The sequence below is a fragment of the Crassostrea angulata genome, unplaced genomic scaffold (assembly GCF_025612915.1).
Source record: "Crassostrea angulata isolate pt1a10 unplaced genomic scaffold, ASM2561291v2 HiC_scaffold_40, whole genome shotgun sequence".
In the NCBI taxonomy this organism is placed as follows: Eukaryota; Metazoa; Mollusca; class Bivalvia; order Ostreida; family Ostreidae; genus Magallana; species Magallana angulata.
In genome coordinates this window covers 21,277-47,897 of record NW_026441595.1, presented here as the reverse complement: position 1 = coordinate 47,897, position 26,621 = coordinate 21,277, and the positions used below count along the sequence as shown (strand labels likewise).

At 35.8% G+C, this 26,621-nt stretch overlaps 2 protein-coding genes across 2 annotated transcripts; one reads left to right on the top strand and one right to left on the bottom strand.

Annotated features, from left to right (window-relative positions):
* LOC128168673 (ral GTPase-activating protein subunit beta-like) lies at window positions 1-24,275 on the bottom strand. The gene is given in 21 exon segments (XM_052834822.1): window positions 1-1,604; window positions 1,799-1,915; window positions 2,141-2,291; window positions 2,467-2,718; window positions 3,024-3,161; window positions 3,861-3,999; window positions 4,898-5,071; window positions 5,181-5,253; window positions 7,634-7,742; window positions 7,745-7,797; window positions 7,930-8,054; window positions 8,171-8,262; window positions 8,751-8,931; window positions 12,304-12,414; window positions 20,474-20,530; window positions 21,143-21,514; window positions 22,048-22,145; window positions 22,441-22,539; window positions 22,745-22,873; window positions 23,003-23,146; window positions 24,266-24,275. Coding segments are annotated over 21 exon segments (2,742 nt in total). The 3' UTR covers window positions 1-1,486.
* Window positions 14,343-17,271, top strand: LOC128168674 (uncharacterized). The gene has a single exon (XM_052834823.1). The coding sequence runs from the start codon at window positions 14,425-14,427 to the stop codon at window positions 16,444-16,446; it is 2,022 nt and encodes a 673-aa protein (XP_052690783.1). The 5' UTR covers window positions 14,343-14,424; the 3' UTR covers window positions 16,447-17,271.
* Window positions 24,276-26,621: the final 2,346 nt, after the last annotated feature.

Sequence of the window (26,621 nt, the reverse complement as noted above, 5' to 3'; positions counted from 1 at the left end):
TAAAGTATACATAATTAATAGCATTTATTTAACAACACAGAACAAAGATAATTAATATTGCACACAAATGAGAGGTCAAATCCTGATATCTGATCCTAGACACATAATATCTGATCCTACTACACATGATATCCTGATATCTGATCCTACTACACATGATGTCCTGATATCTGGTCCTACTACACAGGAATTTTTTTTTTACTTTGATCAGATCCGCAGTGCTTTTAATTCCACCATAGAGGATGATCTTTTAAGAATCACAGATTGTTTCTTCTCTTCAGTGAGGGTGACTAGAATTCAGTACAATACAGCGTCCATTGAAAAAGCCTGTAGGATCTTGTCATATACAGTGTGCAATGAAAAAGCCTGTAGGATCTTGTCATATACAGCGTCCAATGAAAAAGCCTGTAGGATCTTGTCATATACAGCGTCCAATGAAAAAGCCTGTAGGATCTTGTCATATACAGCGTCCAATGAAAAAGCCCGTAGGATCTTGTCATATACAGCGTCCAATGAAAAAGCCTGTAGGATCTTGTCATATACAGCGTCCAATGAAAAAGCCTGTAGGATCATGTCATATACAGCGTCCAATGAAAAAGCCTGTAGGATCTCACCATACGTCACTTATTCAAATATCTAACAAACTCTATGTTAGCAACCATGTGGTTGAATGATTAAAATGACGCACAAGAAAAATGATTAGCATTTACTATATGAAGTATGTGTACATCACTGATTGTATAACTAAGTTCATAAAGTCACAAAAACCAAAATGGGTACTGTTAACCATGTATTATACTTGCATTAAATATCTTATCAGTTAATGGGCGGTTAAGAAATGAATAAATGTCCGCTAGCAAGTAGTGATTTCATTCATTTTATACAGAAACCAACACAGGTCTGAAACAATAATACCTATCAGCAGCTGCTGCTTGAAAATCTGGCTCACTTGGTTAACAGCACGATAGAAGTTCAAATAAACAAAGGGGAGAAACCCTAGCTGTATAAAAATAAACAAAATATGATCCAACTTCATATACCCCAAATATATAATGCAATAACGTTTGTTCACATATCACCTTCATCAACATTAGCACCACTAAACAGAAGCTGGCCACTAACAGAGAAATGTTGCAATTGGCCAAAATCAGTGTTTTCTTACAATACAGCTCTCATTGTTACAAGGCATAAGAGGAGTGTAAAACAGCTGTTTATTAACCCTTTCAGGTATGTCTTGATGTTCCTCTCACAATTTTACCTGAATATTAACTCCTCATATTTATTTCGAAATCTATAGTACGTCTTGAAGACATCAAATTTTCTTAAAATATTCATTTCATGATTATCTTGTCCAAGTTCCTATCTGATGGTTTTCATAAATCTTCAGAGAGAATAAACATGAAACTTTGCTCTATCTCAGTAGAAAACCACATCATCAGATTTGATTCGTCCTTGGCCTCAGCGCACGATTTGTTCCTAGGAGCAATCACTTGTGAACATCTTGGAATAAAGCTGTGTAGAACTCGGATTCCGTCATCTTCAGATGATACTTGTCCACAATTTCCTGAATTTTTATTTTTCTCCTAACATGAGGAGGTTGATACCTTACAAAGAGAATAACAATCCCTAATATTAGGAAACATTTCCTGACAATGAATTGATGCAGAAATAGGTCAATTCTTGATTTTTCTGTTTCCGTCCTTAAGACATCTTAAAACTTAGGTGTGAACCTTGTATGTAGTTAAAACTTTTGTTTGAATCCATTGTATTGTAATACATCATCTTGATCAGTACTTACGAGTCGCTCTCTAGTCTTTTCCGACGTCCGATATTTATCGCCGTCTGCCGGACCATGGAGCCTAGCGTACGTCTGCTGACCACCATTCCATCAACAAGAGGAATCGCCATGGAGATCCTGTATTAGCAACAACAAAAAATTGAATTAAACAAAAAGCATTATTTCTACGAAATATCTTCCACTTCTCTTGTCTCCATTATCATATTGTAGTCTTTTGCAAATCCTGCAATAACTTGTGGAATGATTGTAAAATTATTCAATTAGCGACTCTCCATGCTATACATTAATTCTACGATTTCTACGAGTGATGAGTTCTGAGCTGTCACTGAGAGTTTGACTTACTTCCCAGTGTTTCCCTCCATGTGGATCCGGAACAGTCCGTTCTGTAGGGCGTGGATGTAGATCAGGAAGATGTCCTTGTCTTGTCTCATGGACGAGCTGCTGGTCGCAGTGTACTGCTCCAGACCCGTGCTGGTCATCGGAAGTAGGTCACCTGTAAAACAGTAAATAACCAAATTAATATAAATATTTAAGTAATATAAATACCCAATAACACATGAATCAGTGCAACAGATATATATATTGAGTTGCTCTCATTGGTAACATCAACATTCTCTTTGATAATGTTACTAGTAACAAAGTCTTTGTTGACTTATGTAAAGAAATACCTGTGGGAAAATTTTCATGGTCCTCAAAGTTTTCCAGCCACACAACAAAAATTTTTGTGTCTGGTCCAATGGTCACAGTGGACGGTCGACCGAATCGTCGAGTACGGAAGGCGGGGGCGTCGTGGGGAGAACTCGGACTCTCCATGGTTTTATTGCGAGGCTCAGTGAGGGGTCTCTCCAGGGAGAGCGTGGTAGGCTTGGTCCCCCCTGGTCCCTCACTGGGGGTGCTGACAGAGAGTTGTGGAGACTTGTCTGGAACAAATCAACACTTACTGTATTTCTTGTCTACAGAAATATGCTGCAACTGGAAAAAGTGTCTACAGATTCTATTTGCACAAGACTTTACATCTTTATGAGTTTATGCATATTATAACGCTTCACTGTATTCCTTATTCATAAATCTATGAGTCTTTAACCATATGTTATAAAAAATCTTCACTATTGTTTAAAAATCTTATTGCAAATTCTTTCACTGTGGACAAAGTGATGTTAGAGCACCGTGATAGCACCCATTGCATCACTTGTGGGTTTGAATTTGAGTCAGTAGAGAGGCGTACCCCCGTCGTTCTGCAGCCTGTGGAAGTTGTCCAGGGAGGGGACAATAAAGGCGACCTCTGAGGACACATCCGCCCAGTACAGCACCTGTTGCTGACCGTCATAGATACTGCCTCCCGTCCCCACACGCGGGGCGTTCTCTACATAAATAAAAAGTCAGAGATTATATATAATCTACACTAGCTATAAAATGCATCATTGTTTTTACCTTTCAGTTTTATGCTTCTTTCAATTTTGAATTTTTTCTTTACTTGTATGCACTAAAAGGTCAGAAATTGGTTTCAATAAATCTAGCCGAATTTTTACCCTTTATTTGCAAATTTTAGAACACACTATGCATAAATTTCTAAACACCTCATACCAGTCACTGAATATTGCTCTTCTATTGAATATACTTTTGTTTGAGCCTCTTTATTATTCATCATTTTACTGTGAACAATTTTTGTCTAAGATATACCTTATGTTTAAATTTATAAGAAAAGCCTTAACTTTCTTACAAAGGGGTGTAACTCTGACCAAAATTAAATTATCTGAACATCACTTGGCACACAATATATCTTATGTTACAATACAGTGATAAATTTTGCAGTGACTGTTATGTTGACCCTTCTCTTGAGTCGGTTTATTGAGCCAGTTTATTGGCCCTTCTCTTGAGTCTGTTTATTGACCCTTCTCTTGAGTCTGTTTATTGACCCCTCTCTTGAGTCAGTTTATTGACCCCTCTCTTGAGTAGGTTCATTGACCCCTCTCTTGAGTTGGTTTATTGAGTCCTTTTATTGACCCCTCTCTTGAGTCAGTTTATTAACCTCTCTTCTGTACATTGTAATCCTGATCAGTACCTTGGATATCCTCAGGCTGTGAGATTTTCCAGCTGGTGCTGATGTGACCGGTCCAGCCGGCATGTTTCTGTACGTCCACCGGCCAGCCCAGGGAGTGGAGGAACTCCAGGAACTGGCCCTGTATGCCACGCTGAGACCCCTGTCAACAAATTACCAAGAAAGAATACAGGCTTCATGTGATACACAGTGTTTTAAATAACCACACATAAACACACATAGATGTTATACATGGTGGCATGGACCTTTGTTTATACAATAATTAAATGTCCCATAATGTTTCATATGTTTATACAGCATAACACACTGCACAGGGCAATAGGTAAAGATCTAATTTTGTGGAGGTGTGAACTCCACTAATACCCAAGAACCCCCATTGATTTTAGACTTAAGGGAGTCAATTTTCTTTTTCTTGTGAATTATAGCATTTAATATTTATATACTGATATGCTGTACTGCCGAAAGTTGTACTTTCTGAATAAACATAGTTTTAATATGTGAATAAAAATTAATTCACTAAAGAGAAAATATTATTCAGGACCAAAAATGAACTCAATGGTACTTAATGAATTTAATGTTAAAGAAAATTTTTCTAGAAATTTTCCAGAAATCTGATCTGAACTGAACAGTACAACCTTTAAAAACATAACCGTAGATAAAGCTGTATATCTTAATGCTGTTAATATATGTATATGTTCTCAACATTTAAAAAAATAAAACTAAAGTATTTGAAATATAATTAATTACATTTATCAAAGTAATTGAGAGTAATTAATTACATTTTAAAAAATCAATGTAATTGTAATTGCAAGTAATTGATAAAATTGTCAATGTATTTGAAAGTAATTAATTACTTTTTAAAGTAATTGACCCCAACTCTGAATAGTACTGTTCAACTTTTCTACTTTCTGATTTATTCTTGATACCCTTTACTTGTATAGGAAATAAACAACAACCAATGAACTATTGATTCTTTGGTCTGTAGCCCCTTGGTGTAGTATCTACTTCCTATGTGAATGTTTACACAGTTAACAGCTTACCACATTGCGTAGAATGTCCTGAGCCAATCGCTGGCCAGACTTGACATAGAACACATGAACTGTGTCGTTGTCACGGGCTGTAATTGTATCCAGCATCTCCAGGTCATTGGTCAGACCTGGATTAGTGGTATCCAAGGTAACCAGGGAGGGTGGACGACTGGTGTTGCTCTGCTCCTTTGTAAAACAAAATTGAAAAAATCCTATAAAATCGTAACTCTTTCAAAATTTGATATAACTGCTCAATATATAGATCTGTTGCTGTGGTGATGACCTGTGAACTTACCTTGAGAGCCTCTAGTGACAGAAACCCATAATGAGACAGGAACAAACGGGCAGCCTGAAATTCCTCTGTTATTCTGTAATTAATCAATATATATAATCAATAGATATTTTGTCATTGACATACTGTAAATGTACTGTTAAATACTTACAAAGGGTGTTTATGCTCAAAAACTAACATAAAGTAATATTATTTAACTCTCAAATTGAATAGATATTTATAAACCTTCTTTATGTTTTTTGTTTGGCATACAAAAAAATAAATTGCATTTGATGTTTACATTCAGTTAACTTTAATACTGCTAATCACTTTTATTGAAGATTTACACTCAGTATTAACTTAGGTATTTACACTTAACCACTAGCTTTAGCAGTTTATACCTCATTACAGTTGGCACTCGATGGCTTGAACTTCGATCTCTCGAAGCTCTTGATCGTTCGAAGTGAAATCACGGTCTCGATTTTTTTTCCTATATTACTAAGCAAATTAACTCTTGATCTCTCGAACTCCGATCTCTTGAAGTTCTTGATCTCTCAAAGTAAAACCTGGATCCCGTTATATATATTTCATTGTTTTTCACTCTTGTAAACTCGAAGTTGTTGATGTGTGCACGTGCGACCGATCAAGCGTATAATTATAGCTCTGCGTGGACCTTAACTAAACGGTTTAGTGAATGCCTGAGGGCTACCATGGTAGTGATAATTAGTTGATTACATAAGTGACACTACCCCTTGCTTCCTTCAAATGGTAGATAGGTAATTTGAAACTGATCTAATAGTTTCCACAACTTGCGAAAATTACGGTTTTTAAACCACTCTTTACTTTACATAACATTCTTAAAAGTTTTTTAATGTGAAAAAACCCCTAATAACCACACAACAAAGTTCTGTATTGTTTAAATGAATGTAGCATGAAATACAAATGAAATTATGTTACTCTATCCTTCCATGTTATAAATATAAACTTTAAGCTACTATAATTTTAGAACCAAAATGACCGGAACAAATATTTAAGGATTTTTTAAAAATTTCGATCTCTCGAACTCTTGATCTCTCGAAGTTTAATCATGGTCCCCTGAAGTTCAAGTTATCGAGATTCACCTGTACTTATTTTACTTTACAAAGTGAACTTAAATTGTGGGTTTACACTTTACTCCTTACTTTGGAGGTTTACACTTTCGGACTTACTTTGGAAGTTTTCATTGAACCACTTACTTTGGAGGTTTGCTTTATGCTACTTACTTTGGAGGTTTACTTTATTCTACCTACTTTGGAGGTTTACTTTATTCTACTTACTTTGGAGGTTTACTTTATGCTACTTACATTGGAGGTTAACTTTATTCTACTTACTTTGGAGGTTTACTTTATTCTACTAACTTTGGAGGTTTACTTTATGCTAATTACTTTGGAGGTTTACTTTATTCTACCTACTTTGGAGGTTTACTTTATGCTACTTACTTTGGAGGTTAAATTTATTCTACCTACTTTGGAGGTTTACTTTATGCTACTAACATTGGCGGTTCACTTTATTCTACTTACTTTGGAGGTTTGCTTTATGCTACTTACTTTGGAGGTTTACTTTATTCTACTTACTTTGGAGGTTTACTTTATTCTACCTACTTTGGAGATTTACTTTATGCTACTTACATTGGAGGTTCACTTTATTCTACTTACTTTGGAGGTTTACTTTATGCTACTTACTTTGGAGGTTTACTTTATGCTACTTACTTTGGAAGTTTACTTTATGCTACTTACTTTGGAGGTTAACTTTATTCTACTTACTTTGGAGGTTTACTTTATTCTACCTACTTTGGAGGTTTACTTTATGCTACTTACTTTGGAGGTTTACTTTATTCTACCTACTTTGGAGGTTTACTTTATTCTACTTACTTTGGAGATTTACTTTATTCTACCTACTTCGGAGGTTAACTTTATTCTACTTACTTTGGAGGTTTGCTTTATGCTACTTACTTTGGAGGTTTACTTTATTCTACTTACTTTGGAGGTTTGCTTTATGCTACTTACTTTGGAGGTTTACTTTATTCTACTTACTTTGGAGGTTTACTTTATGCTACTTACTTTGGAAGTTTACTTTATGCTACTTACTTTGTAGGTTTACTTTATGCTACCTACTTTGGAGGTTTACTTTATGCTACTTACATTGTAGGTTCACTTTATTCTACTTACCTTGGAGGTTTACTTTATGCTAATTACTTTGGAGGTTTACTTTATTCTACTTAATTTGGAGGTTTACTTTATGCTACTTACTTTGGAGGTTTACTTTATGCTACTTACTTTGTAGGTTTACTTTATGCTACTTACTTTGGAGGTTAACTTTATTCTACTTACTTTGGAGGTTTACTTTATTCTACCTACTTTGGAGGTTTACTTTATTCTACTTACTTTGGAGGTTAACTTTATTCTACTTACTTTTGAGGTTTACTTTATGCTACTTACTTTGGAGGTTTACACTCAGTGTCTTGGTTGGGGAAGGGCATACTCTTCACCTCCTGCTGCTTTCTCTGACCAATCTGAGATTCAAATTGACCTTGCTTCTCAATGAAAGCTCTGGGCGCTTCTCATCCGTTACCAACGATTCCAGAGTCGGAATACTTTTCTCCCTAAAACAGGAAATGACTTGAATTAGGTAGTTAATTGTACAACACCCTTAGTATTACAACACCCTTAGAATTAGTTTCAGTGCAAATAACTGGTAGGTGATCAATCGCATTATGTTGTCTGTATATATTTACGCCTTGGTGGCGGTCACTTTATCCACAGACTCAGGGAAGTTTCTGGGCTTGACGCTGTGATGAGTTCCCACGTTCTCCACCGGTATAGGTCGGCCAGGATCACTTAGGTGGGATTTGGACGAACCCTTGAAAATAAGCAATCATAAATTAAATACTAGCCACAATTACATGTGTTATAATTACCTAAGTCATCCCAGTACTTTATAAGAAATCTATGACAACAGAATTTGGAAAAACTCACCCGTTTGATCCGTGGGGAGTGTCTTAGCTGCATCACCCAAGCATGTCGACCAAACGGTCCCCTAATCAGAGCCGTCACCGTGGGCAACAGGTCTACAACAAAAGTCAATTGATCATGAGGTTCCATCATCCCTGAAATACACAAGCTTCAAATATCTGCTACATGTAGAGAAGTAGATTTACTTTTATATACAAGACAAACCACCAGAGACAGGGGACGTACCAAACCGACACCATCAGGATACAGCTGTGTGTCTGATTGATCCTCTTAGGGGAACCACCTTCTCTGTTTATAGCACATTCTGTTCCTTACCTTCACATTTACATGCATACTCATAGCTTGTTCTACCTATTCACATGACACCATCTTACATTGACAGAAATATTTACCTTCTATATTTCCCTGAGGCTGTTCCAACATATATGCCTTCAATATTTCCGAGAGGCTGTACCAACATATTTACCTTCTATATTTCCCAGAGGCTGTTCCAAAATATATACCTTCAATATTTCCCAGAGGCTGTTTCAACATAGTTACATGTACCTTCTATATTTCCCAGAGGCTGTTCCAGCAAATATACCTTCTTTATTTCCAAGAGGCTGTTCCAACAATCCCACGACGATGGCGTTTTTCAGGACATAGTATCTGAAGGGGGAGCCATGTTCCGGCAAACAGCTGTTCCCCTTGGTGTACTTCAACAGGGATTTTTCGTCCAGCAGAGAAAACAGGGACTCGGGGCCACAGGGCGGGGGGAAAGCACCCTAAGTCAAATTACAGGTAAGCCATTAATGCTTGTATCTTAAAATATTAGACAATAGCCAGTTTAATGTCTATTATTATTTTAGTCTTGTGGAAACATGACAAATACTGACAAAATATTGTATAATGAAATGATATTACATGTTCAACAGTAAGATGTGGGAAGTTTTATCCTCATGAGTATATTATTGTTTGTTATAAATAATTTCAGTGAAGGTATGTAGTGGGATTCACTAACTTTGAAATTTTTGTACAAGATGATGCAGTCTGATACAGAGAAATGAAATCAAGTGATCCAGGGCAACAAAATCACTAGATATTCTTGGTGTGACTGAGGATTAATTCAGGCCAGTTGTACAAATATATGATACAAGGCAATATAAGAAAATATTACAGGTACATGTATTTACCATCAGCTGTATGATACAGGTGAGACACATGCATGATACAGGTATTTACTACGTGCTGTATGATACAGATGAGATACATGCATGATACAGGTATTTACTACGTGCTGTATGATACAGGTGAGATACATGCATGATACAGGTATTTACTACGTGCTGTATAACACAGGTGAGATACATGCATTATACATGTATTTACACATACTGTATGATACAGGTGAGACACATACATGATACAGGTATTTACTACGTGCTGTATGATACAGGTGAGACACATGCATTATACATGTATCTACCACAAGCTGTATGATACAGGTGAGATACATGCATGATACATGTATCTACCACAAGCTGTATGATACAGGGCAATGACACATACATGATACAGGTAGTTACTGCGTGCTGTATGATACAGGTGAGACACATGCATTATACATGTATCTACCACAAGCTGTATGATACAGGTGAGACACATGCATGATACAGGTATTTAACACCTGCTGTTTGATACAGGTGAGATACATGCATGATACATGTATCTACCACAAGCTGTATGATACAGGTGAGACACATGCATGATACATGTATCTACCACAAGCTGTATGATACAGGGTAATGACACATACATGATACAGGTAGTTACTACGTGCTGTATGATACAGGTGAGACACATGCATTATACATGTATCTACCACAAGCTGTATGATACAGGTGAGATACATGCATGATACAGGTATTTAACACCTGCTGTATGATACAGTGCAATGACACATGCATGATACAAGTAGTAACTATGTGCTGTATGATACAGGTGAGACATATGCATTATACATGAATCTACCACAAGCTGTATGATACAGGTGAGATACATGCATGATACATGTATCTACCACAAGCTGTATGATACAGGGCAATGACACATACATGATACAGGTAGTAACTATGTGCTGTATGATACAGGTGAGAAACATGCATTATACATGTATCTACCACAAGCTGTATGATACAGGTGAGATACATGCATGATACAGGTATTTAACACCTGCTGTGTGATACAAAGCAATGACACATACATGATACAGGTATTTACTACGCTCTCTGTGATACAGGTGAGATACATGCATTATACATGTATTTACTACATGCTGTATGATAGAGGTGAGATACATGCATGATACAAGTATTGACTACGTTCTGTATGATACAGGTGAGATACATGCATTTTACAGGTATTTACTACATGCTGTATGATACAGGTGAGATACATGCATTATACATGTATTTACCACATGCTGTATGATACAGGTGAGATACATGCATGATACAGGTATTTACTACGTGTTGTATGATACAGGTGAGATACATGCATGATACAGGTATTTACTATGTCCTGTATGTTACAAGTAAGATACATGCATTTTACAGGTATTTACTACGTGCTGTATGATACAGGTGAGACACATGCATGATACAGGTATTTAACACCTGCTGTATGATACAGGTGAGACACATACATGATACAAGTATTTACTACATGCTGTATGATACAGGTGAAATACATGCATGATACAGGTATTTACCACGTGCTGTATGATACAGGTGAGATACATGCATTCTACATGTATTTACCACATGCTGTATGATACGGGTGAGACACATGCATGATACAGGTATTTACTACGTGCTGTATGATACAGGTGAGACACATACATGATACAGGTATTTAACACCTGCTGTATGATACAGGTGAGATACATGCATGATACAGGTATTTACTACGTGTTGTATGATACAGGTGAGATACATGCATGATACAGGTATTTACTATGTCCTGTATGATACAGGTGAGGTACATGCATGATACGGGTATTTACTACGTGCTGTATGATACAGGTGAGACACATGCATGATACAGGTATTCAACACCTGCTGTATGATACAGGTGAGACACATACATGATACAAGTATTTACTACGTGCTGTATGATACAGGTGAGATACAAGCATTCTACATGTATTTAACACCTGCTGTATGATACAGGTGAGATACATGCATGATACAGGTATTTACTACGTGCTGTATGATACAGGTGAGATACATGCATGATACAGGTATCTATAACGTGCTGTATGATACAGGTGAGATACATGCATGATACAGGTACTTTCCACGTGCTGTATGATACAGATGAGACACATGCATGATACAGGTATCTATAACGTGCTGTATGATACAGGTGAGATACATGCATGATACAGGTATTTACTACGTGCTGTATGATACAGGTGAGACACATGCACGATACAGGTATTTACTACGTGCTGTATGATACAGGTGAGACACATGCATGATACAGGTATTTACTACGTGCTGTATGATACATGCATGATACAGGTATTTACTATGTGCTGTATGATACAGGTGAGATACATGCATGATACAGGTATTTACTACGTGCTGTATGATACAGGTGAGACACATGCATGATACAGGTATTTAACACCTGCTGTATGATACAGGTGAGACACATACATGATACAAGTATTTACTACGTGCTGTATGATACAGGTGAGATACAAGCATTCTACATGTATTTAACACCTGCTGTATGATACAGGTGAGATACATGCATGATACAGGTATTTACTACGTGCTGTATGATACAGGTGAGATACATGCATGATACAGGTATATATAACGTGCTGTATGATACAGGTGAGATACATGCATGATACAGGTATTTACTATGTGCTGTATGATAAAGGTGAGATATATGCTTGATACAGGCATTTATTACATGCTGTACAATACAGGTGAAATATCTCTATGATACAGGTATTTACTACGTGTTGTATGATACAGGGCAATGACACAGGTATGACACACTTTATGATGATAAAGGTGTGATACAGGTATTTACCATGAGTTGTATGATGCAAGACAATGACACACAAATATAATGATTACCACGTGCTGTATGATACAGGTGAGGAGTCCTTCCGCGGCTTCCTGTACACGTTTGGAGGCCGGTTGTCGCTGCTTGTCCTGTTTATACTTTGGCGGATCACTGGCACGGTTCTGAAACACCACAAAACAAACATCACTAAGAGCTCGTCCTGTAGGCTACCAGTCAACAGAGATAGGGCAAATTGTACTATTGGCGTAGTATATTACTTCAATTTTAAACCTAATTTCCTTATTTCATATTAATTTTTTACATCCTCCCAAAATAGTGGGGGGCCATCTCCATGATAATTCACTTTTTTATATGTAAATTTTTTAAGATTAGTTGCTGCGAGAAAAAGTAGGGGGGGGGGGGCAGGCCTCCCCTGATGCTACGTGCCTGTACCCTATTCACCACAAATCAAACATCACCTAGAGCTCATACTGTAGGCTACCAGTCAACAGAGATAGGGTACATTGTAACCCTAAACATGACATGACTCATTGGTGATTGTTGAGTCTTCATTATCAGACATTAATCAGCTCAATGTCTACATATAAAAAGAGATCAATCTGAAAATAACAATTGGGGAAAATGTCTGTCAAAATCAAAGGTACTCTCTGAGGGATTCTATGGAAATCTGCTGCAAAAGATTATTCAAATTGTCAAATAATACCAACATTTTAGAGGCCTGAGGGAACATATTGCTTTCCTGTGCCACAACTCATTTTATCTATTTGTTCCTATGTAAAAATTCATTCCCCAACTATGGTCCCACCCTACCACGGGGATTATGATTATGAACAAACTTGAATCTACTCTACCTGAGCATACTTCAAGTTTAAGCATTTCTGGGGAAATAATTTTTTAGAAAACTTTTCAAAAATGCAAAGTTTGCAAAAATTCCAAATTATCTTCCATAAAAGATGATATGACCCATCATTTTAACAAAATGTACCAAAATTGGTAAATGAAATTGACGCTGTGGTTCTGAAGAGGAAGTTAACCGTAGGCCTTTACATTTACATAAGCATTTAGATTGTAATGGTTTTCAAACAATAAGCTTATTGTTCTCAAACAATTAGTCTGTTAGTTTTCAATGAATTTCATACATCAAACTCAATAACTGTTAAATTGATGCATTTTATATATTAGTCTGTTAGTTTTCAATAAATTTCATACATTAAATTCAATATCTGTTAAATTGATGCATTTTATATTTTCCAATAATCTTTAAATCTGTAACGAAGAGACATTTCTGTTAAAAATACAGTACTGTTTTCCCAGTGTTATCGGTTTGTCTTTTCCTGTTTCATACATGTACAGTAAGTACAAAAACAACTTGTCTTAGGATTGGATTTTTCATGCCATTTGTAATCAAAGGCACAAACTGTGTTTTTGTACATGTACTAATTTCAAATACTGTAAAATGATAATTGAAAGATATCAACAAACAAACTGCTTTATTTTGAAAATGAATACAAAAAAAACCCTGAATTATATTACTTTTGTTTCTTCAAAAATATAATTGGCATATCTTAATTTGAAATAGTTTCACAATCCAGTCCAAATAAATTCCCAGTCGAGTCTGAACAAGTATTGAAGTTAATTCATTTCACCTTACTGCAAGATTGAATAAATTTTTAACCAAAGCAGGATGGACAAAATTGTAGGACCATGAATCCTATAATCACCTCTTCCTCTGACAGCAAATAGTTTCTAATTCTAATTTAGTTTATGGAATTTTTGTATTTTTATATAACAGTTCATGGTTTTTTTTCTACAATTACTAATAAAATTAATCCTTTATAATCCAAACATTTTTCATTTCCTTAAATGATATCCTTCCGTTTTCAATACAGAGTTGTACAAGAAAATAGCAGCACATAAAATATAAGAGCAACATAAACTTTCTCCTCAATAGATATCTGAATTTATTCAACATGGAGTCTTTCCCCCAACAAATGTAAGTGCATTAATTGGTATCCTAGTTGTTTCTTTAATGTATGCAATAAGATTACCTATCCTATTCTATCAATTATTTGTTAGTATTATAATAATATTGTGAAAAGTTAAAATGAGAAACAGAAATATGTTTCCAATATATTCTTTCAAATAACAACAGATATAAGGGACTGCAGAACATGTCGGCGTCCATGTTTGTGGGACTGTGTAAGAAAGTGGGGACCTCACAAGAGGTAGCCATCAGGAGGGAGTCACAGGACATCAGGGATATGGTGGAGAGACGAGTGACACCTGATGATGGGATCATAATGATGATGAGTGGAAGTAGGAGAGAAGGGTTCGATCTGAAGGGATCAGATCTGGACTATATGTACTGGTACAACAACCACCGAGTGATCATGGACATGTCTCAGTCTGAGTATTACAACACAGCCAATAAAACCTTGATTCTCTCTGACAGTTCAGAGAGTTCACCAGGATTCACTTTACTCCAGTTACTGACACCATCAAGATACAGAGAAATCCGATCATCATGTGTCAGAATGAATGGCAGAGTCTATATATCTAGTTCTATATACAGACAGTTAACTTGTTCAGCAGTTCATCCTAATTCTACTGTACACGGACCCTGTGGTAGTGGTGTTAGAGCAGGAGTAGAATATGACACTGCAGTCTGTTTTGTTTCTGACTTTCGGCCTCTGTCTGCCTCCTCATGGATAGACAGATGTCACTCATGGCCTGATCCTGAAGTTGTTGATGACATTGTCAGAAACGGATGTCACCTTGTAGCAATAGGACACCCATTAGGACCCCATGAAAATGAAGAATGGAGAATTTCTTTTTCACGGGCAGAATATAAACTAGTTTATTCAATGAGCCACTGTCAGTTTTTGACATATGGTTTGTTAAAACTTTTCTTAAAAGAAGTTTTAAATCAACAATCAGAAGAAACCAATAAACTGTTGTGTTCCTATCACATGAAGACAACAGTTTTCTGGGCGATTCAACAAAACACACTACCTCACTGGTGTCCACAAAATCTCCTGGCCGGTTTCTGGATCTGCTTCAAACTTCTCCTTAAATGGGTGTATAAAGGGATCTGCCCAAACTTTTTCATCCCACAAAACAACATGTTTCTGACCAAGGTCCATGGCTCAGCACAAAACAGATTGTTCGTACAGTTACATGAATTGTACAAGAAAGGTCTGGCCTGTCTGTTACAGAGTCCCTCTATCAGGTCCTACATCATTCATGTCCTGTACAATCCCAGACTTTCTATTTGTACAGATGAAAGTATGATTAGGTCTGAAGTTGACTTTGATATTCTAATTTCCAGCATACAGTCAACTGTTCCAGTTCCAGCTGCCATTGGGTCTCTGTATCAAATAACCAAAGCCATACACATGATAGAACAGTTTGTGGAGTCACCAATGACACATCATCAAGTTGTAATAATACAGAGATTTACAGCCTTAATCCTTCAGAGCACTTCTTTTCTATTAATACAGAACATACACACTAATACAGGTGTCAACAAACAGATGTATATTGCAGACAAACTGTCCTGTCACATGCTGAAATTAGCAGCCAAGTTTGGGTGTGTATCTGACATGTTGTTCATTGCCATGTATTATTACAAGACACTCAGATACAGGGAAGCTTTATCTGTTATAGAGATGACAAAGTTCAAGTTAGCACAGCCATATCTAATATATGAGGGATATGTAGACAGAGAGAGGTATACTGAGGCTGTAGGGGGACAGTCTTGGTCTACAAAGATGAGACAGGCTGTAGCATGGGATATCACACTTTACAATTACAATAAAATCTGTTATATCAGTGAACTAATTCCAGAACAACAGTCTGCTCTCCAGAACAGAAAGCCTGCATTATTTGTCCCGGTGTTTGTAATGTTACATTTCCTAGAGTTCTTGTGTTACAGACAAATTGATACAACATTATCACAAGCAGCTCTAGATGAGCTACAGGTCCTAGTCCACCATGATCGGGGACTGTATATATCTGCTATATACAGAGACATCTGCTGGGAGATCCTGGGGATCTGTCAACAGATGACAGGGGATATCCAGGCTGCTCTATACTCATACCAACATTCACTCACACAGGATCCATTTCATTGCATACAAACTGCTACACAGAGGAGAATACAGGACATAGTTCAGTCAACACAACACCAGTAAATAAATCAGTAATTTGGAATATCCATCAACAAAACCAACATGTACAGATCTATGTACAGATTTCTACACGCCAGTTAAAAAAACATGTACAATGTAACATACCCCATCCATCCCTAAATCACAACTATATACCATATACCTACATGTGTGTTGGAGGACAGTACATCAAATGTGGTTTATGCATGGTTTATGTGTAGCCTTTTATTCAGGACTTTCTTTATTTGTAATATTTGGAATAAAAGCAGTGTATTGTACTTTCTGGAGTTGTTTTATTTTGGGTTATTTGTTATCATAAAGTTAGATTAACTCAAGGAAGCAGGTATACTCTGATAAGTTTAGTTCAATTTAATGCTGTAACGATATTCTCGAGTGACCAATATTTGATAACAGGGAGGGAATGGGTTATGTTTTGATAATCCATTTTGATGAACCAATTTTCAATAGTTGAATTTGTTAGGTATCACAAATCTGATGTATTTCCTTTTATCACTGATAATGAAATTGTATGCATGGAAAATATAAATATCATGCACTCTTTAAAGAGGACATAAGTGTTTAAACACCTGTAGTAAAAATTTTCATCTCGAAAACTTCCTAGTAGTTATCTTTTTGTATAACAATGCAAAAATTGTGATAAAGTGTCAATTTTTTATTGTGTGAACTCAGCATCCCCAATCCAAGACAATTATGGGGCCTCAGAAGGGATTCAATGCATAACATAAAAATAATTATGTTACGAAAAGGCTGCTTTAGTGTAGTTAGTACCAACGTGAGAGTCAAGAGTTTGATATCCCATGTTATTATACTTTCATGTTAAATACTGAAATCTGATAGGTTTAGACGGAGTTGGTAATCCGTTCTATTACCCTCAGTGTTAGCAACACACTTGGCAAAGAGTAACACTATATAAATAGTGCCTGTTTGGGAGGGTAACAGTTAAAATTGACACCCCGAGAAAACCATTGTCAACCGACGCGAAGCGGAGGTTGACAATGGTTTTCGAGGGGTGTCAATTTCAACTGTTACCCTCCCAAACAGGCACTATTTATTTTGTTATACTGAATGTCTTAATTTTAAGAAAATTTTACCGCTTTTATATAGGAATAACGTGAATTCTACGGCGAACCGTACGCGCATATTTTTCGCGCATGTAACATTTTTTAATGTTACCCGTTGCTAAAAGCGTTGCTAACGCTGAGGGTAATAGAAAGGATTATGAACTGCGTCTTAACCAATCAGATTTCAGTATTTAACATGAAAGTATAACAAAACGAATTGTTACATCAGCCTAAATTATGCGCGTACGGTTCATCGTAAAAATTCAATGCATTTCTAATTAAAAGCAGTATAATTTTCTTTAAAAATAAGACATTCAGTATAATAAAATAAATAGTGCCTGTTTGGGAGGGTAACTGTTGAAATCGACACCCCTCGAAAACCATTGTCAACCGACGCTTTGCATTGCGTCGGTTGACAATGGTTTTCGAGGGGTGTCAATTTCAACAGTTACCCTCCCAAACAGGCACTATTTATTTATTGGTAATCTGCTTTGTTAGATTTTCTTTAAAAAAAACCCAGAATGCACTGCACTTTTTCAGCGTAGTACATCTATGCTATATAAATCCTTTGATTACCATATGAAAATGGTTGAGTATTAAATATATATTGACAAACTGACAGGAGGCATAATAGAATTGAATGTACTTGTAAACAGTGACAGTAATTAATGTAAAGATTCAAAATGAGTACCTTGAGCACTAACCCCAACTGCCTTTTTAGAGAAGACTATCAGAGGCGGCGGAGAAAGAAAACATTATGAATTTGTAAAAGTTGGATTTGAAGTACTTCATTAATAAAATTGTTTTTTTCATTTCAGTATTTGCATAATACTGTAGACCCAAGTGCCATATAATATTTTCAATTGATACTGCGAAAAATTGACCTGGGTTTAAAAGATCATGTGATATTCTGAACCCAGAAATACTGAATAAATCACGGCCATAATATTTTGAACCCCCTCTCCAGGTGGAATTGGAAATAGGAAGGGGTTCAATAACAAATGGAAATCAAAGGGGGGAGGTCAATATACCGCTGCCATAATATATTGAACCTGGGGTTCAATATTGTATTGGGAGTGGGGGTTCAATAATTCGAAGCGATATCTTTAACCCAGGTTTAATGTTTTGCGGGGGCACTACATCCAACTTAGTTAAAAGCGATAATAACATCAAGAAAGTAAAAAAAAAGGGCTGCAATTTTCCTAATTTTTTTTTTTACAAATAAACACTGAAATCCAAGATTTTGAAGCCTGATCTATAACAGTTTTGGTTTTTAAATGTGCAATGATACTCTAAACACATTGTGTTTAGCAAGTACAATATTTGGTAAAATATGAATTTCAAACAAATTTGAATTAGCGTATTTCTTAATGCTCTGATTTTGCTTGATGTTGCTGACATGTTGCTATCTATAGGTATTTGTGAAAATTCAGCAGATTTTGGTGATGTGTTTTCAATGGTGTTGTAATCTGTGAAGATTCTGCAGTTTTGGGGATGAAAACATGCAAGTGAGATCCTCTGTTACTTGTATTGATGAGATACATGTGCAGGTTCTACAGATTGTATAATACAGCACTGACATGCACATGCTCGGGGAGCAGCAGATCTTAGCTCTACGGGAAAACTTGGGTGGGAGATATGACAAATTCTACCCACAGAACTACAGATCTGCAGATAATGTTCACAAAGTTCTTCACTGCTATAATAAGGGGGACATATACTGTGAGATCATTTTTATTTATGGGGGTCAAATTTTGCGGAGAGCAAAAATTTTCTTGGTTCGTGGGGACATAATTTCGTTGGTAGGAGGTTCTATTTTGTAAATAAATATTATATGCTTGCATATACCAGTATATGTTCCTGGGGATGTAAATTCATGGGCAAGGGTTACCCATGAAAGCCATGAACATCGGTCCCCCATGAACAATGATGATTCCACAGTACTTGAAACATAAACCTTTTAGTTCTTCAGGGGCTATTATTACTGCAGTAGGCATTTTAATGGCATATGATTAGTATTTTGCTAATGAAAAGACCCACTTCATTAAAATCATAAATATAATAGCTGAAGTTCATGAATCTAAGATAGATAGTAGATAAACAGTACCAATTAAATTGAGAGAATATGCAATGTATACATATAAAATCTGCAACCTGAGTAACATTCAAAATGCATATTAATAAGTTGTACTTCAATAATATTGTAAAAATATAAGGCATTTAATTCAACTGATGTATATGTAGAAGGGGCTGCCATGAGAGTGACATGGGGCAAAAGAAGAAGAGACTAGGGATGAGGGACTAATGGTCAATACATGCTGTACCCTAGACTAGAGTGACCCAACTGACTAGCTATTGGCGTGCTGTAGCCTAGACTAGAGTGGCCCGACTGACTAACTACTGGCATGCTGTACACTAGAATCTGACAAGGAGAATCTATTTAATTCTGTTACCGACTCAAAGCTTGTTTGCTTGGCAAAGCGAACAGAAAAGGTTTTATACAGGATGCTGGGTACAGACTTGCTTCTCTCAAGTTTCTAAAAAGCAGTAAAATTGCATCAAAAACATCCTCAATCATCTTAGCATGATTACTTGTAACAGTGTCCTGTGTTCTAAAACCACTTCAATCAGAGGCGTGTATTAGTTGCTACAAATTCTGTCTCAGTTCCAAACAAAATGCACACAGCAGATACTACTTGTCCACAGTTCAATCAGTGATACTGAAAACAGCATTCAATGAAAAAATTCTATTAACTTTCTCACTGCAAGCAGTTATGCATAGATAAGCTAAAATGTAGTTATAAATGCTTGTGGCTCCGAGAGAATGATGTTTCACATGTGACTTGCTGTTGATGAGTGTAAATCGACTGCGTAAAGGTCTGTTAAATCATGCGATGACAAGCAAAGCTAAGAGCGAACCAGGCAGAGAACTGCCAAGTTAGAGAGAAACGTCTAGCTACGACTTATACCTGAACTGATGGGGCGATTTTTGTGTCTTTTAATAGCACGCTCTGAATCTCGGGTTTCTGAAATAAACATGCCCAATTCATGTACCATTCAATAAGAGTCGATCTGAAAGCTGAACTACATGTATATTAACAAGCTGATTAAAGGATGAGCTGTGTAGCTTTTTTAATTAATTTATATTATGCTTAAAGTAGACTTTTAAAAAATAAACTGTCATAAACCAGTTAAAAGAAATATAATAATAACCAATTTAAGTTTGTTAATTAAACATGACAAAGCATCAGTAAGTTAATGTTTGAAGATTTGGTCTGAGAATTTTCTAGCAACACAAGCCAAACTCCACAGTAGGACAAACACACAAACACACGATAACAACATCAAATGCACACACTGTACCAACATGATACACAGTCACACACTGTACCAACAGGATACACAGTCATACACTGTACCAACATGATACACAGTCATACACTGTACCAACATGATACACAGTCATACACTGTACCAACATGATACACAGTCATACACTGTACCAACAAGAAAACAGTGGGCATCTCGGTGAGAAGTTAGTGAATATTTGTCTTAACAGAGAACCCCAGTCTTATAGCATACATGACAGCAACCATTTCAATGGTCAATTGTATCGTCAGGGTTATCGTCATGGTTACCTGTGACTTGCAGCCAGAGATCCCAAGCTCCACGACTTCTAGGACCAGATGAAGACACTCCTTGTCGTAGAGAAGACGACTGTGCTCCACCAGCCACAGGCTAAGACATCGGAACGCCGCCACGATGGTACTGTGGAGGTCCTTGGAGTGGGCGGGGGCTGGACGATTACACTGCTGCACAATGAACTCACAGATCCACTTCACCTTGCACTTACACATCAGCAGGTTTGGAGGGCTGATCACCAGTTTAGCCAGACCAGCCAAGATTTCCATGGCAGCCAGCGCACTGTTCAGATCCGTCTTCCACTGGGACAGTAGGCGGTGACATATCAGTGTGACCGCCTCCCCAAACAAGCCGTGGGCAGAATCTGTCAGAACAAGGGTTATACATGTATTCAATCATGTATATAGATAAAATACCACACAAAATTTAATTAATACAATTATTATGATCATATCATATTTTTCCTTAGCATATGACAGTCAATGCTGTCACATGACCATGCTATATTTTCTGTTTTAAACCTTATAATACTAAAAATAGAAAATTTATAAACCTCACTGCACTAAAAATAGATTTTCTTGACAAAATACTGGTTTTGGCATGAGCGACATTGTGACATCACAATAGCGAAATCAATGCCTTTACATTATGAAGCAAATATTTAACTGTTATACTATTGAAGACAATTGGTTTTCAACTGATTATAATTAAACAATTATAGCCTTTTGATATCAGTGAATACATGGTTTTCTAGACCTTACCTGATGAGAGTATATCAACCAAGACTTTGCGCTTTGTCAATATACTCTCATTCGGTCTATAAAACCATTCACTGTCCTCGTCAAACGGCTAAAATTGTATAATAATGAATATATAGAAGACTAGCCCCATGTGTTCCAGTGTCACTGGCCTGGTGTCCCAGTCTGTGGTATGATCCCTCTTTGAAGCTTGACTCCGAGGACGAAGTCTTCAGGCTGCTCTGACTGTTGTCTGAGAAAACTGTCAAAAAAGGTAATCGCTGATCAACATTAACCTAGAACTGTAAGTCATTGTACACTTATTATTATCTCAGTGTCATTTATTTTTTCATATTTGATATAAAGTAAGTTATAGATGTTTTATTGACAATTTATTGTTATTATTTGCAATTACATATTGATTACTTACAAATGCTTAAAAGTTCAAATTCCTTTTATAATTGTTAATAACTATCAATAATTTATGAAGAACTTGTTCATTATCTACTGATAACTTTCTGAAGACATTTGGAGACAGAAAACACTGCCGGGATTACCTTGGTTCTCCGACTCCTGGCTGATGTCATGGGGCTGGAACGTGGTTTGTTCCGCGGCTTCACACACCGCCATATCCTCCACCAGTAGCATCAAACCGCCTGTAAACAGACACCGCAACAAACACACTGAGGACCTAGCACGACTGTTACAAATAGTTTGTCAATTGGGCAATATATAAATTGTAATAGTGGATCATTTCAATCTGTGATAAAACATTAGATAGATGACATTTAATGAGCAAGAAGATGCCGATACCCAATAACATTAGATAAATGACATTTAATGAGCGAGAAGTAACAATACCCAATAACATCTGTGTGTTGGTGGAATCTGAGCTGATGCGAAGGGCTCCAATAATTAGGTCAATGATCTTCTTCTTCAGAGAAATGAACGTGATGAGTTGTACCTCTGTGTCTGTGCTGGATACAATGTCTATAGGGAATAACAATAAAGGGAAATAAAATAATGTCTGCAGATATATTACAGTAAAATTACAATAAATATATAGTGAGATGCTGTGTTAACAAGTGGTTGGTATTGAGATACTGTGAGATATCTCACCCCTGATTGTGAGATCCTTGAAGTGCAGCGGTAGACACAGGGTAGTCAGTAGAAGGTTGATACAGGTCTTCTGTAGGTCCACGTTCCTAAACTCGATGGTACTGTTGGTCTCACTCCTGTCAATCAAATCACTCCATATCAGTTCTTATAATGACAGATATTTATGTCTAATACTGTGAAATCATTTAAATTTTGTTAGAGAGATGGCTTCGCGGAGGTTGACAATGGTTGTCTCGGGGTGTCAATTTCAACAGTTACCCTCCCAAACAGGCACTATTTATATAGTATCATATAGCACAGAAAAGATATGACTTCATATTGTATGGTAATATCAAACTTATTATAAATGTGTCACAAAGTTTATTTTTTTGATGATGCTCATTTTAAAGTATAAAGTGCATTATTTTTTACAATTGCTCAAACAATCACACTCAAATGAGAAAATAATAAAAAAAAACCTCGCATTTTCAAATCATTCCTGATCTTATCTTTTACTGTTTTATTACAGTTAAGTTAATGACACAAGAATAGTTATGTTACTAGTTTTTGTATAAATTTCTATCGACAAATATTTTCATTTAATTTTGTCTTGTAAAATCGATACTGTTTATTACCTTTCTATTTTCGCTTTTTCGGAGAAAGGTCATGAAAAAACAGTGAAACTTGTAAATTAATTTATTTAAACTTTGTGTATATATATGACTTACATAACTATATATCCATGTATATATCTGGTTATAAAGTATGATTTATTGTGTTTTATCATAATTATATTCATTTAATTAAATAAATGTACAATATGCATAACTATAAGACACTGAGAAACTGCATGTTTATATTCACAGTATATTTATAAAATTTGTTAAAACTAATGTATTACCAGTAACTACTTTTTGAATGTGTATGCATAAAAATTATTCACAAGGTTCTTTTTATATTACCAGTAAAGTCTGTTTCTTAATAAAATTGCTTTCTTAAATGAAATATGTCTTATGTTGATATATTATACCGGTAATTGTATTCATTGTAGATATGTTAAACCATGCAGTTGTGATTGAAACATATTTCAACAGGTTACATATTTTTAAGGGTTCACAACAAAGAGAATGTTGCCAATTTTTGAAGCCAATTTAACCAAAACGCATATGAAACCTTCTCTGCACATTTCAAATTCTGTGATATATCGAGTCGGCGTATAAATGAAGCAAGATTTTAACAGACACATTTTAGATTAAAAATTACCTAATAGGATTTTGCGCGTACTTCTTGTCATAACTTAATCTTGGAAAAAAAGAAAGATTGCATGAAATAACACGTACTATTATATGACGACGTGAGGGGCCTGGAGCCTTAATGGGTCTAGTAAGTTTAAATGGTTTATATAAAACTGGATATGCATTGCATGACCTCTGATATGAAAATCAATGGACTATAATATTGGCATCCTCTAATTGTGTAGATTCAACTTGTTCAAATTATGACTACAGGTGATAGGTCGGCCCACAATAAGTGCTAAATTTCAAACTAATATACATTTTAGCAATTGCATGAAAAGAACAGGGGCGTACAAGGCGTTGCATATCCCCCACTCGGAGCAATGAAGACGAAAGTATTTCAATTCAAGTTAGAATATTAATTTTTGACTTGTATGGATTGTTTTCATTGTAAATTTCACGATGGAAGTCAGTATTGTGATTTCATTCTATAAACACGACAGGTATTGGTTTCCAAATTAAGCTGCACATCGCTTTTTGCCTAAATCTTGGATCATTCACTGTTTTTAATTGCAAAATTAGGTATGAATGGGTCCTGACTCCATCTTTAAAGTACTTTTATTTAAAGAATAAGTTTATTTTGATTTTTATTATTGATTTATTAAAATGGAGTCTAGACCCATAATGGGTCAAATTTGTGATTTTCACCAAAAACGTTTAATTTTATAAATAATTGTCAAAAAAGTTATATTTATTCACCCGTACTCTAATGTGTCAACGTAGCTCACTGCGATAGGCGGAGGCTCGAAGTCCATACTTCTCCAAGGAGTGGGTGTTCGAATCGTATAGACAGCGTTTTATTTTTAATTCATTTGCCTTTAAATAAATCGTGTTTTGCTTTTTTATTGATTATGAGAAAAATATCTAATGCCATTTATATAATGACAACAATTACCTTAATGTTCATGTTCTGTACATAAAATGTCGGATAAAATTAGCGCTAGCACAGATATGAAATCATGTTGTAATGCTTAGATAGCATCAAATAAAACAAAGGAGATAAGTACCAAGTACATGTATTATTGTATATTATTTATTTATCAGAGAATGCAGCTCTATATTATACATGTACATGTACTCATGCACAGTTTCAAATGTAAAGATTTTTTATATGTTCATATGCCATTTCAAAATCCTGGGTACCGGGGGATTTGTCAGGCCTTCTACGCTCTTGTCCTTTTATCTTTAAGGTCAGACGACACGTTCCTCGAGAATCTTTTTTGTATCTCCTCGTAATAAAGAGTTCCAATAAAAAATATAAATTTTATAATTACTTTAAAAAATAATCAAAATTTACTTGGATTCGGTTATATGTCTAGATGGTCGAGTAGTTAGAACCGTGGCCACTCACTGCCAGAAGCGTATAGCTTCTAGAGGTCGTGAGTTCAAAGCCCCGCCCCGGCGGAGATAAAGTTCTAATATTGTGAATTTCGCTGTGATGTAGATGTACTTATTTTTATATCAGGGCTGCGTTTTACAAAAGAACTTACGACAAAGTCGTAAATATTTTCAGTCTCAAGAAACGGTCTTTAATGAACAAAATTTATATCAGACCATTTATTTACAACTATGTTGATTTACATAACAATATTTTACAGCTATTTCAATAAAATATTGATTAGTTTGTGATTAATAAACATTTATTAATTTGTTCGTAAGTCGTAAGTTCTTTTGTAAAACGCAGCCCAGCAATTCAAGTGTATTTTCAAGAAGATTATATAGGAAATTGCATACTCTAGAATTTTGCAGAAATGCCTGGTAAAGTACCCTAATTTTTTGCAAGAAGGCTTGTCAAAGTAGTAGTAAACCATTTACAAATTCCTGGAAAAAGTTATCTAAAATTGAGGAACGTGTCGTCTGACCTTAAAGAACCATTACTCTTCAAATGTGTGGAAAAACTGTTGGAACTAACATACCAGTGATACATTTTAATTTAAATGACACAATTTTTTTTATCCCCACCCCTCTATAATATATTTAATCTTACGTAAGAAAATGCTATGGTACTTAAAATGAACTTATGGTACAACTGTACTTAACTATGCTAAATATTAAATTTCTCTATTTTTATTATTTCAAGTGTTTTAAGTCAAAATAGTTAGCAATTTTTGCTCAGGTCAGCGATGTGGCCCATGGGCCTCTTGTTCGTTAAAATTAAAAATTATAGGTTTCACAGTTCTTTTTCAAAGATTTCAGGCAGGGAGGTGGAAGTCATTACAAATTTATAATTTTTCTACTCTAGAATGAAACCTAATTAATTATATGCATATATGAGACTCCTCGACAAGTTTGTCTATGGGTTATATGCTACACAGGTGACCGTTAAGGCCAATTGGCCTGTTGTT

What these genes read in the sequence shown, in the direction of transcription:
- LOC128168674 (XM_052834823.1), top strand. Translation starts at nt 14,425, where the DNA reads ATGTCGGCGTCCATGTTTGTGGGACTGTGTAAGAAAGTGGGGACCTCA.